This window comes from Megalobrama amblycephala, linkage group LG1 (genome assembly GCF_018812025.1).
Source record: "Megalobrama amblycephala isolate DHTTF-2021 linkage group LG1, ASM1881202v1, whole genome shotgun sequence".
Lineage (NCBI taxonomy): Eukaryota > Metazoa > Chordata > Actinopteri > Cypriniformes > Xenocyprididae > Megalobrama > Megalobrama amblycephala.
The window spans coordinates 43,181,259-43,199,094 of record NC_063044.1 but is presented as its reverse complement, the minus strand read 5'-3'; the positions used below and the strand labels follow the sequence as shown (position 1 = coordinate 43,199,094).

At 44.2% G+C, this 17,836-nt stretch overlaps 1 protein-coding gene across 1 annotated transcript in view; it reads left to right on the top strand.

Annotated features, from left to right (window-relative positions):
- The window catches only part of LOC125270467 (serine-rich adhesin for platelets-like), a 37,623-nt gene extending 19,790 nt beyond the window's left edge, over positions 1-17,833 (top strand). The window contains exon 2 of the mRNA XM_048194100.1: positions 6,603-17,833. Coding sequence (XP_048050057.1) covers positions 6,603-17,825 — 11,223 coding nt within the window. The 3' untranslated portion in view covers positions 17,826-17,833. The remainder of the gene's footprint in view (positions 1-6,602) is intronic.
- The last annotated feature ends 3 nt before the right edge of the window (positions 17,834-17,836 follow it).

Below are 17,836 nucleotides of genomic sequence, written 5' to 3'. Positions count from 1 at the left end.
GTCAGCGCTGTCTCAAGTCGGACAACATTTCTTACCGGCATGCACTGCTTCAAGCCAGCCGCCGATCGGTCTTTGCGGCGCTGCATCAAGTCGAACAAGCCTTTTGTTACGGCGCGAGGACGCGCCTTTCCGGGGGGGCGTAATGTCACATGTATGTTCTGTTTACCTCATTTCTGTCTTGTCTGCATTAGTCCTCATTAGTCATTATGGTTTCTAATTAAGTCTCATGTATATAAAATATATATATGACTGCACACTCAACTTGCGAATAGTTTATTTACCAACGTTTCGGCAAAGAGCCTTGCCGAAACGTTGGTAAATAAACTATTCGCAAGTTGAGTGTGCAGTCATATATATTTTTTTATATACATTTGAATTCATCTTTCCTGACTGGCACCTCAGACGGTAGTGCGTTTGTTTCTTTTTTCTAACATTCTAATTAAGTCTCGTCAGTTGTTCCCGTTTAGTTGTCATTATCTGTATTTAAGTTCCTGCCTGTTCTGTGTTCTTTGTCAGTCACTGTTTGATGTTACTGGTGTAACCCGTAATGCTCTCCTGTTGGATTAAAAGACTGTGTTTTCTGCTATAACCTTCGTTGTGAGTTTTCTAAGCCACCAGGTCTGTAACAGTAGTGTACTAAAATATTTATGTGAGTATTTGCTGTTATCTATTTGCAAAATTTGGTACTGCACCCAAACAAAATCTTACTGAAAGCTGACTCTTTGAGATATCAAACTCAAAGTTAGAACATAACGTTTTAAGATTTATTTAGGGTCCGTGTAACGCTTTGCAGTTCTTTGTTCAATTTGCACCATCAAAATGAACCAAATGAAAAGTTGGCTTCAAACTTTCATTTTTTCATTTTTTAGAATACTTCACAAACGGATAATTGTCACTCAGTTTAATTTTCGATTCTACATGTTTGGGTTGTTGCGTCCGAATCTGATTTTTGAACAAACATAAAATATGACTCATTATTCTGATTTTCCATTAATAATGAGCGCTCGCGGGTGGATCGTACCACCAGTGTCGCCGGGGGTGGAGCGTGTGTTGATATTCATCCAGAGCGCTGTACAGTTATGGATAGATCTACCCAAGTTATGGATAGGTCTGCCCAAGCAATAATTTAGCGCCTGCCCTACACTATTATGTACAGTACGTTGAGCTGTTCATAGAGTTTACTTTGGACTTAAGTAGCATATAAAGAATACGGTCAGTGCTTAACTCAGTAAAGTTGGCAATATTTTTTCTCGTAATAATGACATAGTTTCTCATAATAATGTGAAAGCTTCTCGTATAATGACTTAACATCTCATATTAATAACAAAAAACTACCAATAATGATTTATTTTCTCATAATAATGTGAAACTTTCTCGTAATAATGACTTAACATCTCATAATAATGACAAAGTTTCTCATAATAATGAGAAACTTCTACGCATGCGCAAAGCAGCGGAGCAGAAGGGAGTGACACGCTATAGCGACACCCGCTGGTCAAATCTCAGCAAACATGGCACATTCTGCAAAAGTGTAATCTATAATATCATTAAATAACATTATTGATAAATTATCAGAATATGAGATATAGTTTTTTATTCATTTGTATTTTTGTGTAACAAGCAGCAACAAAAAATTGATTTCAATTCAAACAGATAATGATAAGACCGCACACACCTCTGTTAAAGAACGCTTCATCTGCAAAATTGTCTACAAACATCTGCTAAACATATTTTCATGTTTTACATTGTTTTGTACGGTGACCGGGAGGGGACATGTTCGGTTCACTTAGTTTTGTCGTGGCCACGACATATAAACTCGTGGGAACGTGATAATATGTCGTGGCCACAAGATATTAATTTGTGGGAACGTGATAATAAGTCGTTCCCTCACATATGATCTCGAGGCCACGACTTTACATCGCGTGGCCACGACATAAGGATGTCGTTACCTCGACAAAACAATCTCGTGGCCATGTGATGTAAAGTTGTGGCCTCGAGATCATATGGTGAGGGAACGAGATATTTCTTCATTATGTTGAGAGAAGGACATCTATTTCTCATTGCCCCGAGTTACATTTGTAAACAACCTGCGCTACCACAGCAACCTGGAACTATCAGAAATGAATAAGATTATAATAATATTTATTTTTAATTAAGAAAAAGCGCGGAATTGCCTACAGCGGCATTCGAATGAAGTTTATTAATAAATATTAGAATATGCCATGTATATTTTTATCACATCCAACAGTCTTTTAAATCCATTCACTGACTATTTTTTTTATTTCATATTTTTTTTACATTATTTATTATTATTATTAGGCTATCATTATTGGTTAAATGTTTTTTATTCATTGTTATTTAGCCCTATTTGCTTTATTTTCCCCTTCATTTCGTGTATCAGTGGTTTAGGTCATATTTAACAGATAGGACATTCTCTGTTATGATTGATGACATCTCCTCCTCTTCAGCCCCTATAACCTCTGGTGTGCCACAGGGATCCATTTTGGGCCCTGTTCTATTCTCTCTGTACATACTGCCTTTAGGTTCAATTATTTCAAGTCACAATGTGTCCTTCCATCTGTATGCAGATGACTTACAAATCTATCTGCCGGTTGTCCCCAATTCTTCTGACAGTCTTGAATCCATAAACAGATGTTTAGATGACATCAAATTGTGGCTGTCTCAGAACTTTCTCTGTTTGAATGAGGACAAAACTGAATGTATTGTTTTTGGCACATCCAACCTGCCCAGTGTTTCAGCTCCTGATCTTGTTGCGTTGACCCCCCATTTTAACCACGTTGTGAAAAATTTGGGGGTGAAATTAGACAGCAGTCTGAAATTTGATAAGCAAGTTGATTCTGTGGTCAGGGCAAGCTTCTTTCAGCTCCGCCTCCTAGCAAAGGTTAAACCCTTCTTGAGCCGTTGTGACCTGGAGAAAGCTATCCATGCTTTTGTTAGTTCCCGCATAGACTACTGTAATGCGCTCTATGTTGGAGTAAACCAAGCTGGTCTTCACCATTTGCAGCTTGTGCAAAATGCTACGGCCCACCTGCTCACTAACAGTCGGAAACACAAGCACATCACACCTGTCCTATACTCCCTGCACTGGCTCCCTGTCCAGTTCGGAATTCATTTTAAAATTTTGACATTTGTTTTTAATGTAGTCAATGGCCTTGCACCTTCCTATTTGTGTGAGATTTTGAGCCATCACCGACCCAGCAGAGCTCTACGATCTGCTGGGCAACATCTGCTGGAGATCCCGCGGTCCCGGTGCAAACAGTGGGGCGTCCGTTCTTTTGCAGTGGCCGGTCCAAAACTCTGGAACTCTCTGCCCATTGACTTACGCTCCATCACTGACCTGCCTTTGTTCAAAGCCAAACTTAAAACCCACTTATTTAGAATAGCTTTTAACACTTAGTGGTCCTGTGACACTTCTCTTTATCTTAATGTTGTAATGTGCTTTGCTGACCTATTTGTACTTTTATTATTATTTATTATTATTATTTTTTATCTTGTTTTTAATGTTGTACAGCACTTTGGTTCAGCTTTGGTTGTTGGAAGGTGCTATAGAAATAAAGTTTGATTGATTGATTGATTGATTGTATCCTTTCTGTAGGCCTATATTATGTTGTTAGTGTAACCCCTCACCCAGGTCCTACTCGCCCCACTCTGTGCAGGCCTCGAACCCAGGTCTCCGGCATGGGAGTTGGACGCTCTAACGAGGAGGCTAAAGGCTGCAACCCCTAGCGTCAGTAGCTAGAGCATCTCTTGAGATCAGAGGAGTGAGGTTTACTCGCACAGCAACTACTAGCTGGCCTCCATTACACTCACCCCCCTAAACCTCACTCCCATCCGGGTCACGGCACCAATGTAACCCCTCACCCAGGTCCTACTCGCCCCGCTCTGTGCGGGCCTCGAACCCAGGTCTCCGGCGTGGGAGTCGGACGCTCTAACGAGGAGGCTAAAGGCTGCACCCCCTAGCGTCAGTCGCTAGAGCATCTCTTGAGATCAGATGAGTGAGGTTTACTCGCACAGCAACTACTAGCTGGCCTCCGTTACATTAGCTATATTTTGTAAATACTTTAAATGCCAGATCATGCCAAAAAATGTGACTTTATGACTGTATTGTAGCCATGAAGATAGGATAAATGAGGGTCTGTTATCATTTGTAGACCCTCGTGCCCGTGACAGCATTTGAATGAAGTTCAAATAATTTATTATTATTAATTGGTTGTTAAAAGAATATTTAAGCTAAAAAAAAATCCATTCACTGATATAGCCTAGACAAAAACTTAATTTTTTTCATCATTTTATTTAGGTTTAATAGGCATATTTATAATAATAATAATTATTATTATTATAATAAAGACACGATCAGATTAAAAGGCTGAGATGGGATGGATAAATGTTCATTATCATTAAATGACGTTTGTTATCAAATTGATAATAACAAACTTCATCCGAATGCTATAGTGGCAACATCGCACGCAATAGGCTATTTATAGCTTATTACATTGCGCGCGATATATAGACAGCATTCAAATAATAATAATTTCTTAATTCCGCACTTATTTTATCATTCTTAAAGGTACAATTTGTGATATTTTTTTTCCGCTAGAGGTCGCTAGAAGCCTATTCAAAACAAAGGCGTAGTTTGATGACGCCAAGTTTTAGAGCGGAAACTTGGGACATGTGGTCTCCATCTCAACGGACGGTGCAAAAGAATAGGGATTGGAGTCTGGAAGAACTCATGTTCGTGGATGCGATTATTAACGTTACTGTAGTATGAAACAGAGCAGGACCGAGTGTTGCGGGAGCTGAACGAGGAGCTGGAGCGATTGATCAACACACGCCTCACGAGCAGCGGGACTTTTATTATGACACAGTCGCCGGCGCCGCTTCCGCTTTTCCGGTCATGAGTTTACGGGAGCTGTCCTTGTCGACAGAACCAGCGGCAGATGGTAAACAGTAATTATGTTCCATAAATAAGTAACACAATCCACCATATAACGTGCAAGAAGTAAATAAGGAACTGCTTGAAGTTAGCTAGTGGTTTGCTGGACGCTAGACACTACTTCCGCATTTGTCCACGGCACTGTTGTCATGTGGTTTCTACGTCAGTAAAGGCGGTAACAAAGGGTAACTGACGTCATTGACAGGCGACTGCACTGCCCCGTGTCACTGTTTAGAATGGGAATTTTCTCATGATTTACAAGTAGTTAAAAACATTAGAGATATTGTTAGTAATCAGCTGGACAAAATATATAACACTAGCCTAGTGGTTTTTGGATATTTTACTGCAAAAATTTTACATATTGTACCTTTAATTCCAGGTTGCTATGGTAGCGCGTGTTGTTTACACATGTAACTCGTGGCCATGAGAAATAGATGTCCTTCTCTCAACATAATGAAGTCGTGGCCACGAGAAAAATATCTGGTTCCCTCTGATCTCGAGGTCACGACATAAGGACAAAACGATCTCATGGCCACAACTTATTATCACGTTCCCACGAATTAATATGTCGTGGCCACGACAAAACTAAGTGAACCGAACATGTCCCCTCCCGGTCACCGTACGAGAAAAAATATTGCCAACTTTACTGAGTTAAGCACTGACCGTATTCTTTATATGCTACTTAAGTCCAAAGTAAACTCTATGAACAGCTCAACGTACTGTACATAATAGTGTAGGGCAGGCGCTAAATTATTGCTTGGGCAGACCTATCCATAACTTGGGTAGATCTATCCATAACTGTACAGCGCTCTGGATGAATATCAACACACGCTCCACCCCCGGCGACACTGGTGGTACGATCCACCCGCGAGCGCTCATTATTAATGGAAAATCAGAATAATGAGTCATATTTTATGTTTGTTCAAAAATCAGATTCGGACGCAACAACCCAAACATGTAGAATCGAAAATTAAACTGAGTGACAATTATCCGTTTGTGAAGTATTCTAAAAAATGAAAAAATGAAAGTTTGAAGCCAACTTTTCATTTAGTTCATTTCGATGGTGCAAATTGAACAAAGAACTGCAAAGCGTTACACGGACCATTTAGGTTTTCATTTTATAAAAGTTTTTGAGTTTTTATTTGATTGTTTTCATAAACTAAAATCGCTATAACTTTTTTTTTCCTTCACTTTTTAACTTAACAAGATCAAGACATTGATGCTTGTGTAGAGCAGCAGCCATGGTCTCTGCACTTAGGTATTTAAACTCATTCTTACTAGTCTACATTCCCACCAGAAGGATTTGACTGGTGGGTAAGTGGCATGTCATGGTGTCATCACAGAGAGGCACTAAAACACTTCCCCAACCATTGACTAGTACAGCAGTGTAATAACTTTTCAGCAACTTTTTCCTGCCAACAAGACATTTTGAGTAAAATGTATTTCATTTCCATTTTATTAATGATTTTACAAATTTCCTACACTCACATTTAGAGGCTGTTTGGACAGTGTAATGAAGCTAACAATAGATTCAATTACGCAACTGATGAAGGGTGGAATACTTTCTCAAGGCTACCTGTGAAGTACTTTTGTCATATATCTCATTATCTCATGAACTGTAACATTAAATCTTACCTTTTCTTCTTAGGTGGAAAAAACCTGCAGTTTCATGGTCTTTCAACAAGACAAAGAAAGCCAATATTTTCCTAGAGGATTCTATTCAAACATTACTATAAATTCCATCAGTACACAGTCAGAAATTTTGTGTATTTGCATAAAACTGCAAACCAGATACAGACGTGCTCCAACATTTCAAGATTTAAGCAATTTATGGGACATCCTCGCACCTCCACCTGATAACAACTATTGGCAGAAAGTGTGGATTTCAGAACATTTCAATGAAAGCTTCAAATTTGAACCCAAATTTCAAAATAAAGCTTCCAAATACAGAATTAAATACAGAACCATGGCAAAAATGGAAATTTATGATTTCACTGACTCGAAAGAGGAAATAAAAATTTTAATGAGAAATGATTATGTTGTGGTTGATCTTGACAAAAATGGTAAGCCAATTCATTATGAACGAGTTACGGAAGATATTGCTAAACAATTATCAGAAATCACTGAAAATGCTGTGACTACAAACGTGACTACAGCTGCAACTGCTGTCAGAGAAGGGGCAAACGTGACTACAGATGTGACTACAGACGTGACTACAGCTGCAACTGCTGTCACAGAAGAGCCAACTATGACTACAGCAGCGACTACGGTCACAGAAGAGACAACTATGATTACATCAGCGACTACGGTCACAGAAGAGCCAACTAGGTCTACAGCAGCGACTACGGTCACAAAAGAGATAACTATGACTACATCAAAAAGTACAGTCACAGAAGAGCCAACTATGACTACATCAGCGACTACAGTCAAAGAAGAGACAACTATGACTACAGCAGCGACTGCGGTAACAGAAGAGACAACATTCATTACGTCAGCGACTGCGGTCACAGAAGAGACAACTATGACTACAGCAGTGACTGCAGTCACAGAAGAGACAACTATGACTGCATCAGCGACAACGTTCGCAGAAGAGACAACTGTGACAATATCAGCGAGTACAGTCACAGAAGAGACAACTATGACTACATCAGCGACTACGGTCACAGAAGAGCCAACTATGACTACAGCAGGGACTGCGGTCACAGAAGAGTCAACCATGACTGCATCAGCAACTGCGGTCACAGAAGAGACAACTATGACTACAGCAGCGACTGCAGTCACAGAAGAGACAACTATGACTGCATCAGCGACAACGTTCGCAGAAGAGACAACTATGACTACATCAGCAAGTACAGTCACAGAAGAGCCAACTATGACTACATCAGCGACTACAGTCACAGAAGAGCCAACTATGTCTTCATCAGCGAGTACAGTCACAGAAGAGCCAACTATGACTACAGCAGCGACTGCGGTCACAGAAGAGACAACTATGACTACAGCAGCGACTACAGTCACAGAAGAGACAACTATGACTACAACAGCGACTGCGGTCACAGAAGAGACAACTATAACTACAGCCGTGACTGCGGTCACAGAAGAGACAACTATGACTACAGCAGCGACTGCGGTCACAGACGAGACAACTTTCACTACGTCAGCGACTACGGTTAAAGAAGAGCCAACTATGACTACAGCAGCGACTGCGGTCAGAGAACAGAAAACTATAACTACAGCAGCGACTGTGGTCACAGAAGAGACAACCATGACTCCATCAGCGGCTGCGGTCACAGAAGAGAAAAACATGACTGCATTAGCAACTGCGGTCACAGAAGAGCCAACTATGACTGCATCAGCGACAACGGTCGCTGAAGAGACAACTGTGACTACATCGGCAAGTACAGTCACAGAACAGACAACTATGACAACATCAGCGACTACGGTCACAGAAGAGCCAACTATGTCTACAGCAGCGACTACGGTCAGAGAAGAGACAACTATGACTACATCAGCAAGTACAGTCACAGAAGAGCCAACTATGACTATATCAGCGACTACAGTCACAGAAGAGCCAACTATGACTTCATCAGCGAGTACAGTCACAGAAGAGACAACTATGACTACAGCAGCGACTGCGGTCACAGAAGAGACAACTATAACTACAGCAGCGACTATGGTCACAGAGGAGACAACTATGACTACAGCAGCGACTGCGGTCACAGAAGAGACAACTATGACTACAGCAGCGACTACGGTCACAGAAGAGACAACTATGACTACAACAGCGACTGCGGTCACAGAAGACACAACTATGACTACAGCCGTGACTTCGGTCACAGAAGAGACAACTATGACTACAGCAGCGACTGCGGTCACAGACGAGACAACTTTCACTACGTCAGTGACTACGGTCACAGAAGAGCCAACTATGACTACAGCAGAGACTACGGTCACAGACGAGACAACTATAACTACAGCAGCGACCGCGGACACAGAAGAGACAACTATAACTACATCAGCGACTACAGTCACAGACGAGACAACTATAACTACAGCAGCGACTGCAGTCACAGAAGAGACAACTATGTCTACAGCAGCAACCGCGGTCACAGAAGAGACAACTATGACTGCATCAGCGACAACGGTCGCTGAAGAGACAACTGTGACTACATCAGCGAGTACAGCCACAGAAGAGCCAACTAGGACTACATCAGCAACTACGGTCACAAAAGAGCCAACTATGACTACAGCAGCGACTGCGGTCACAAAAGAGACAACTATGATTACATCAGCGACTACGGTCACAGAAGAGCCAACTATGTCTACAGCAGCGACTACGGTCACAGAAGAGCCAACTATGACTACATCAGCGAGTACAGTCACAGAAGAGCCAACTATGACTTCATCAGCGAGTACAGTCACAGAAGAGCCAACTATGACTACAGCAGCGACTGCGGTCACAGAAGAGACAACTATGACTACAGCAGCGACTACGGTCACAGAAGAGACAGCTATGACTACAACAGCGACTGCGGTCACAGAAGACACAACTATGACTACAGCCGTGACTGCGGTCACAGACGAGACAACTTTCACTACGTCAGCGACTACGGTTACAGAAGAGCCAACTATGACTACAGCAGCAACTGCAGTCACAGAAGAGAAAACTATAACTACAGCAGCGACTGTGGTCACAGAAGAGACAACCATGAATCCATCAGCGGCTGCGGTCACAGAAGAGAAAAACATGACTGCATCAGCAACTGCGGTCACAGAAGAGACAACTATGACTACAGCAGTGACTACGGTCACAGAAGAGCCAACTATGACTGCATCAGCAAGTACAGTCACAGAAGAGCCAACTATGACTAAATCAGCGACTACAGTCACAGAAGAGCCAACTATGACTACAGCAGCGACTGCGGTCACAGAAGAGACAACTATGACTGCAGCAGCGACTATGGTCACAGAGGAGACAACTATGACTACAGCAGGCACTACGGTCACAGAAGAGACAACTATGACTGCAGCAGTGACTGCGGTCACAGAAGAGACAACTATGACTACAGCAGCGACTGCGGTCACAAACGAGACAATTATAACTACAGCAGCGACTGCGGTCACAGAAGAGACAACTATGACTACAGCAGCGACTGCGGTCACAGAAGAGACAACTATGACTACAGCAGCGAATGCGGTCACAGAAGAGACAACTTTCACTACAGCAGCGACTGTGGTCACAGAAGAGACAACCATGACTGCATCAGCGACTGCGGTCACAGAAGAGACAACTATGACTACAGCAGTGACTCCGGTCACAGAAGAGACAACTATGACTGCATCAGTGACAATGGTCGCTGAAGAGACAACTGTGACTACATCAGCGAGTACAGTCACAGAAGAGCCAACTATGACTACATCACTGACTGAAGTCACAGAAGAGCCAACTATGACTACAGCAGCGATTGCGGTCACAGAAGAGACAACTATGACTACATCAGCAACTACAGTCACAGAAGAGTCAACTATGACTACAGCAGCGACTGCAGTCTCAGAAGAGACAACTATGACTACAGCAGCGACTACGGTCACAGAAGAGCCAACTATGACTACAGCAGCGACTACAGTCACAGAAGAGCCAACTATGACTACAGCAGCAACTGCGGTCACAGAAGAGCCAACTATGACTACAGCAGCGACTACGGTCACAGAAGAGACAACTATGACTACATCAGCAAATACAGTCACAGAAGAGACAACTTTCACTACATCAGCGACTACGGTCACTGAAGAGACAACTATAACTAAAGCAGCGACCGCGGTCACAGAACAGACAACCATGACTCCATCAGCGGCTGCGGTCACAGAAGAGACAACCATAACTGCATCAGCGACTGCGGTCAAAGAAGAGACAACTATGACTACAGCAGTGACTGCGGTCACAGAAGAGACAACTATGACTGCATCAGCGACAACGGTCACTGAAGAGACAACTGTGACTACATCAGAGAGTACAGTCACAGAAGAGCCAACTATGACTACATCAGCAACTATGGTCACAGAAGAGCCAACTATGACTACAGCAGCGACTGCGGTCACAAAAGAGACAACTATGATTACATCAGCGACTACGGTCACAGAAGAGCCAACTATGTCTACAGCAGCGACTATGGTCACAGAAGAGACAACTATGACTACATCAGCAAGTACAGTCACAGAAGAGCCAACTATGACTACATCAGTGACTACTGTCACAGAAGAGCCAACTATGACTTCATCAGCGAGTACAGTCACAGAAGAGCCAAATATGTCTACAGCAGCGACTACAGTCACAGAAGAGCCAACTATGACTACATCAGCGACTACGGTCACAGAAGAGCCAACTATGACTACAGCAGCGACTACGGTCACAGAAGAGACAAGTATGACTACATCAACAAATACAGTCACAGAAGAGACAACTATGACTACAGCAGCGACTGCGGTCACAGAAGAGACAACTATGACTACAGCAGCGACTATGTTCACAGAAGAGCCAACTATCACTACATCAGCGACTACAGTCACAGAAGAGCCAACTATGATTTCATCAGCAAGTACAGTCACAGAAGAGACAACTATGACTACAGCAGCGACTGCGGTAACAGAAGAGACAACTTTCACTACGTCAGCTACTGCGGTCAAAGAAGAGACAACTATGACTACATCAGCGGCTGCGGTCACAGAAGAGACAACCATAACTGCATCAGCGACTGCGGTCAAAGAAGAGACAACTATGACTACAGCAGTGACTGCGGTCACAGAAGAGACAACTATGACTGCATCAGCGACAACGGTCACTGAAGAGACAACTGTGACTACATCAGAGAGTACAGTCACAGAAGAGCCAACTATGACTACATCAGCAACTATGGTCACAGAAGAGGCAACTATGACTACAGCAGCGACTGCGGTCACAAAAGAGACAACTATGATTACATCAGCGACTACGGTCACAGAAGAGCCAACTATGTCTACAGCAGCGACTATGGTCACAGAAGAGACAACTATGACTACATCAGCAAGTACAGTCACAGAAGAGCCAACTATGACTACATCAGTGACTACTGTCACAGAAGAGCCAACTATGACTTCATCAGCGAGTACAGTCACAGAAGAGCCAAATATGTCTACAGCAGCGACTACAGTCACAGAAGAGCCAACTATGACTACATCAGCGACTACGGTCACAGAAGAGCCAACTATGACTACAGCAGCGACTACGGTCACAGAAGAGACAAGTATGACTACATCAACAAATACAGTCACAGAAGAGACAACTATGACTACAGCAGCGACTGCGGTCACAGAAGAGACAACTATGACTACAGCAGCGACTATGTTCACAGAAGAGCCAACTATCACTACATCAGCGACTACGGTCACAGAAGAGACAACTATGACTACAGCAGCGACTGCGGTAACAGAAGAGACAACTTTCACTACGTCAGCTACTGCGGTCAAAGAAGAGACAACTATGACTACATCAGCGAGTACAGTCACAGAAGAGCCAACTATGACTACATCAGCGACTACGGTCTCAGAAGAGACAACTATGACTACAGAAGCGACTACGGTCACAGAAGAGCCAACTATGACTACAGCAGCGACTACAGTCACAGAAGAGCCAACTATGACTACAGCAGCGACTACGGTCACTGAAGAGACAATTATGACTACAGCAGTGACTACGGTCACAGAAGAGACAACTATGACTACATCAGCAAATACAGTCACAGAAGAGACAACTTTCACTACATCAGCGACTACGGTCACTGAAGAGACAATTATAACTACAGCAGCGACCGCGGTCACAGAAGAGACAACCATGACTCCATCAGCGGCTGCGGTCACAGAAGAGACAACCATGACTGCATCAGCGACTGCGGTCACAGAAGAGACAACTATGACTGCATCAGCGACAACGGTCACTGAAGAGACAACTGTGACTACATCAGCGAGTACAGTCACAGAAGAGCCAACTATGACTACATCAGCAACTACGGTCACCGAAGAGCCAATTATGACTACAGCAGCGACTGCGGTCACAAAAGAGACAACTATGATTACATCAGCAAGTACAGTCACAGAAGAGACAACTATGACTACATCAGTGACTACAGTCACAGAAGAGCCAATTATGACTTCATCAGCGAGTACAGTCACAGAAGAGCCAACTATGTCTACAGCAGCGACTACAGTCACAGAAGAGCCAACTATGACTACATCAGCGACTACGGTCACAGAAGAGCCAACTATGACTACAGCAGCGACTACGGTCACAGAAGAGCCAACTATGTCTACAGCAGCGACTACGGTCACAAAAGAGATAACTATGACTACATCAAAAAGTACAGTCACAGAAGAGCCAACTATGACTACATCAGCGACTACAGTCAAAGAAGAGACAACTATGACTACAGCAGCGACTGCGGTAACAGAAGAGACAACATTCATTACGTCAGCGACTGCGGTCACAGAAGAGACAACTATGACTACAGCAGTGACTGCAGTCACAGAAGAGACAACTATGACTGCATCAGCGACAACGTTCGCAGAAGAGACAACTGTGACAATATCAGCGAGTACAGTCACAGAAGAGACAACTATGACTACATCAGCGACTACGGTCACAGAAGAGCCAACTATGACTACAGCAGGGACTGCGGTCACAGAAGAGTCAACCATGACTGCATCAGCAACTGCGGTCACAGAAGAGACAACTATGACTACAGCAGCGACTGCGGTCACAGAAGAGACAACTATGACTACAGCAGTGACTGCAGTCACAGAAGAGACAACTATGACTGCATCAGCGACAACGTTCGCAGAAGAGACAACTATGACTACATCAGCAAGTACAGTCACAGAAGAGCCAACTATGACTACATCAGCGACTACAGTCACAGAAGAGCCAACTATGTCTTCATCAGCGAGTACAGTCACAGAAGAGCCAACTATGACTACAGCAGCGACTGCGGTCACAGAAGAGACAACTATGACTACAGCAGCGACTACAGTCACAGAAGAGACAACTATGACTACAACAGCGACTGCGGTCACAGAAGAGACAACTATAACTACAGCCGTGACTGCGGTCACAGAAGAGACAACTATGACTACAGCAGCGACTGCGGTCACAGACGAGACAACTTTCACTACGTCAGCGACTACGGTTAAAGAAGAGCCAACTATGACTACAGCAGCGACTGCGGTCAGAGAACAGAAAACTATAACTACAGCAGCGACTGTGGTCACAGAAGAGACAACCATGACTCCATCAGCGGCTGCGGTCACAGAAGAGAAAAACATGACTGCATTAGCAACTGCGGTCACAGAAGAGACAACTATGACTACAGCAGCGACTACGGTCAGAGAAGAGACAACTATGACTACATCAGCAAGTACAGTCACAGAAGAGCCAACTATGACTATATCAGCGACTACAGTCACAGAAGAGCCAACTATGGCTTCATCAGCGAGTACAGTCACAGAAGAGACAACTATGACTACAGCAGCGACTATGGTCACAGAGGAGACAACTATGACTACAGCAGCGACTGCGGTCACAGAAGAGACAACTATGACTACAGCAGCGACTACGGTCACAGAAGAGACAACTATGACTACAGCAGCGACTACTGTCACAGAAGAGACAACTATGACTACATCAGCAAATACAGTCACAGAAGAGACAACTTTCACTACATCAGCGACTACGGTCACTGAAGAGACAACTATAACTACAGCAGCGACCGCGGTCACAGAACAGACAACCATGACTCCATCAGCGGCTGCGGTCACAGAAGAGACAACCATAACTGCATCAGCGACTGCGGTCAAAGAAGAGACAACTATGACTACAGCAGTGACTGCGGTCACAGAAGAGACAACTATGACTGCATCAGCGACAACGGTCACTGAAGAGACAACTGTGACTACATCAGAGAGTACAGTCACAGAAGAGCCAACTATGACTACATCAGCAACTATGGTCACAGAAGAGCCAACTATGACTACAGCAGCGACTGCGGTCACAAAAGAGACAACTATGATTACATCAGCGACTACGGTCACAGAAGAGACAACTTTCACTATGTCAGTGACTACGGTCACAGAAGAGCCAACTATGACTACAGCAGCGACTACAGTCACAGACGAGACAACTATAACTACAGCAGCAACCGCGGTCACAGAAGAAACAACTATGACTACATCAGCGAGTACAGTCACAGAAGAGCCAACTATGACTACAGCAGCGACTGCGGTCACAGAAGAGACAACTATGACTACAGCAGCGACTGTGGTCACAGAAGAGACAACTATAACTACAGCAGCGACTACAGTCACAGAAGAGCCAACTATGACTACATCAGCGACTGCAGTCACAGAAGAGCCAACTATGACTTCATCAGCGAGTACAGTCACAGAAGAGCCAACTATGACTTCATCAGCGAGTACAGTCACAGAAGAGCCAACTATGACTACAGCAGCGACTGCGGTCACAGAAGAGACAACTATAACTACAGCAGCGACTGCGGTCACAGACGAAACAACTATGACTACAGCAGCGACTGCGGTCACAGAAGAGACAACTATAACTACAGCAGCGACTACGGTCACAGAACAGACAACTATGACTACAGCAGCGACTACAGTCACAGAAGAGCCAACTATGACTACATCAGCGACTACAGTCACAGAAGAGCCAACTATGACTTCATCAGCGAGTACAGTCACAGAAGAGCCAACTATGACTACAGCAGCAACTACGGTCACAGAAGAGACAACTATGACTACAGCAGCGACTACGGTCACAGAAGAGACAACTATGACTACAGCAGCGACTACGGTCACAGAAGAGACAACTATGACTACAGCACCGACTACGGTCACAGAAGAGCCATCTATGACTACAGCAACGACTACAGTCACAGAAGAGCCAACTATGACTACATCAGCGAGTACAGTCACAGAAGAGACAACTATGACTACAGCAGCGACTACGGTCACAGAAGAGACAACTATAACTACAGCAGCGACTGCGGTCACAGAAGAGACAACTATGACTACAGCAGCGACTACAGTCACAGACGAGACAACTATAACTACAGCAGCAACTGCAGTCACAGAAGAGACAACTATGTCTACAGCAGCAACCGCGGTCACAGAAGAGACAACTATGACTGCATCAGCGACAACGGTCGCTGAAGAGACAACTGTGACTACATCAGCGAGTACAGCCACAGAAGAGCCAACTAGGACTACATCAGCAACTACGGTCACAAAAGAGACAACTATGATTACATCAGCGACTACGGTCACAGAAGAGCCAACTATGTCTACATCAGCGACTACAGTCACAGAAGAGACAACTATGACTACATCAGCGACTACAGTCACAGAAGAGCCAACTATGACTTCATCATCGAGTACAGTCACAGAAGAGACAACTATGACTACAGCAGCGACTGCGGTCACAGAAAAGACAACTATAACTACAGCAGCGACTATGGTCACAGAGGAGACAACTATGACTACAGCAGGCACTACGGTCACAGAAGAGACAACTATGACTGCAGCAGTGACTGCAGTCACAGAAGAAACAACTATGACTACAGCAGCGACTGCGGTCACAGACGAGACAACTATAACTACAGCAGCGACTGCGGTCACAGACGAGACAACTATGACTACAGCAGCGACTGCGGTCACAGAAGAGACAACTTTCACTATGTCAGTGACTACGGTCACAGAAGAGCCAACTATGACTACAGCAGCGACTACAGTCACAGACGAGACAACTATAACTACAGCAGCAACCGCGGTCACAGAAGAAACAACTATGACTACATCAGCGAGTACAGTCACAGAAGAGCCAACTATGACTTCATCAGCGAGTACAGTCACAGAAGAGCCAACTATGACTTCATCAGCGAGTACAGTCACAGAAGAGCCAACTATGACTACAGCAGCGACTGCGGTCACAGAAGAGACAACTATGACTACAGCAGCGACTGCGGTCACAGACGAAACAACTATGACTACAGCAGCGACTGCGGTCACAGAAGAGACAACTATAACTACAGCAGCGACTACGGTCACAGAACAGACAACTATGACTACAGCAGCGACTACAGTCACAGAAGAGCCAACTATGACTACATCAGCGACTACAGTCACAGAAGAGCCAACTATGACTTCATCAGCGAGTACAGTCACAGAAGAGCCAACTATGACTACAGCAGCAACTACGGTCACAGAAGAGACAACTATGACTACAGCAGCGACTACGGTCACAGAAGAGACAACTATGACTACAGCAGCGACTACGGTCACAGAAGAGACAACTATGACTACAGCACCGACTACGGTCACAGAAGAGCCATCTATGACTACAGCAACGACTACAGTCACAGAAGATCCAACTATGACTACATCGGCGAGTACAGTCACAGAAGAGACAACTATGACTACAGCAGCGACTACGGTCACAGAAGAGACAACTATAACTACAGCAGCGACTGCGGTCACAGAAGAGACAACTATGACTACAGCAGCGACTGCTGTCACAGAAGAGACAACTTTCACTCCGTCAGTGACTGCGGTCACAGAAGAGACAACTATGACTACAGCAGCGACTGCGGTCTCAGAAGAGACAACTTTGACTACAGCAGCGACTACGGTCACAGAAGAGCCAACTATGACTACAGCAGCGACTGCTGTCACAGAAGAGACAACTTTCACTACGTCAGTGACTGCGGTCACAGAAGAGCCAACTATCACTACATCAGCGACTGCTCTCACAGAAGAGACAACTTTCACTACTCAGTGACTACGGTCACA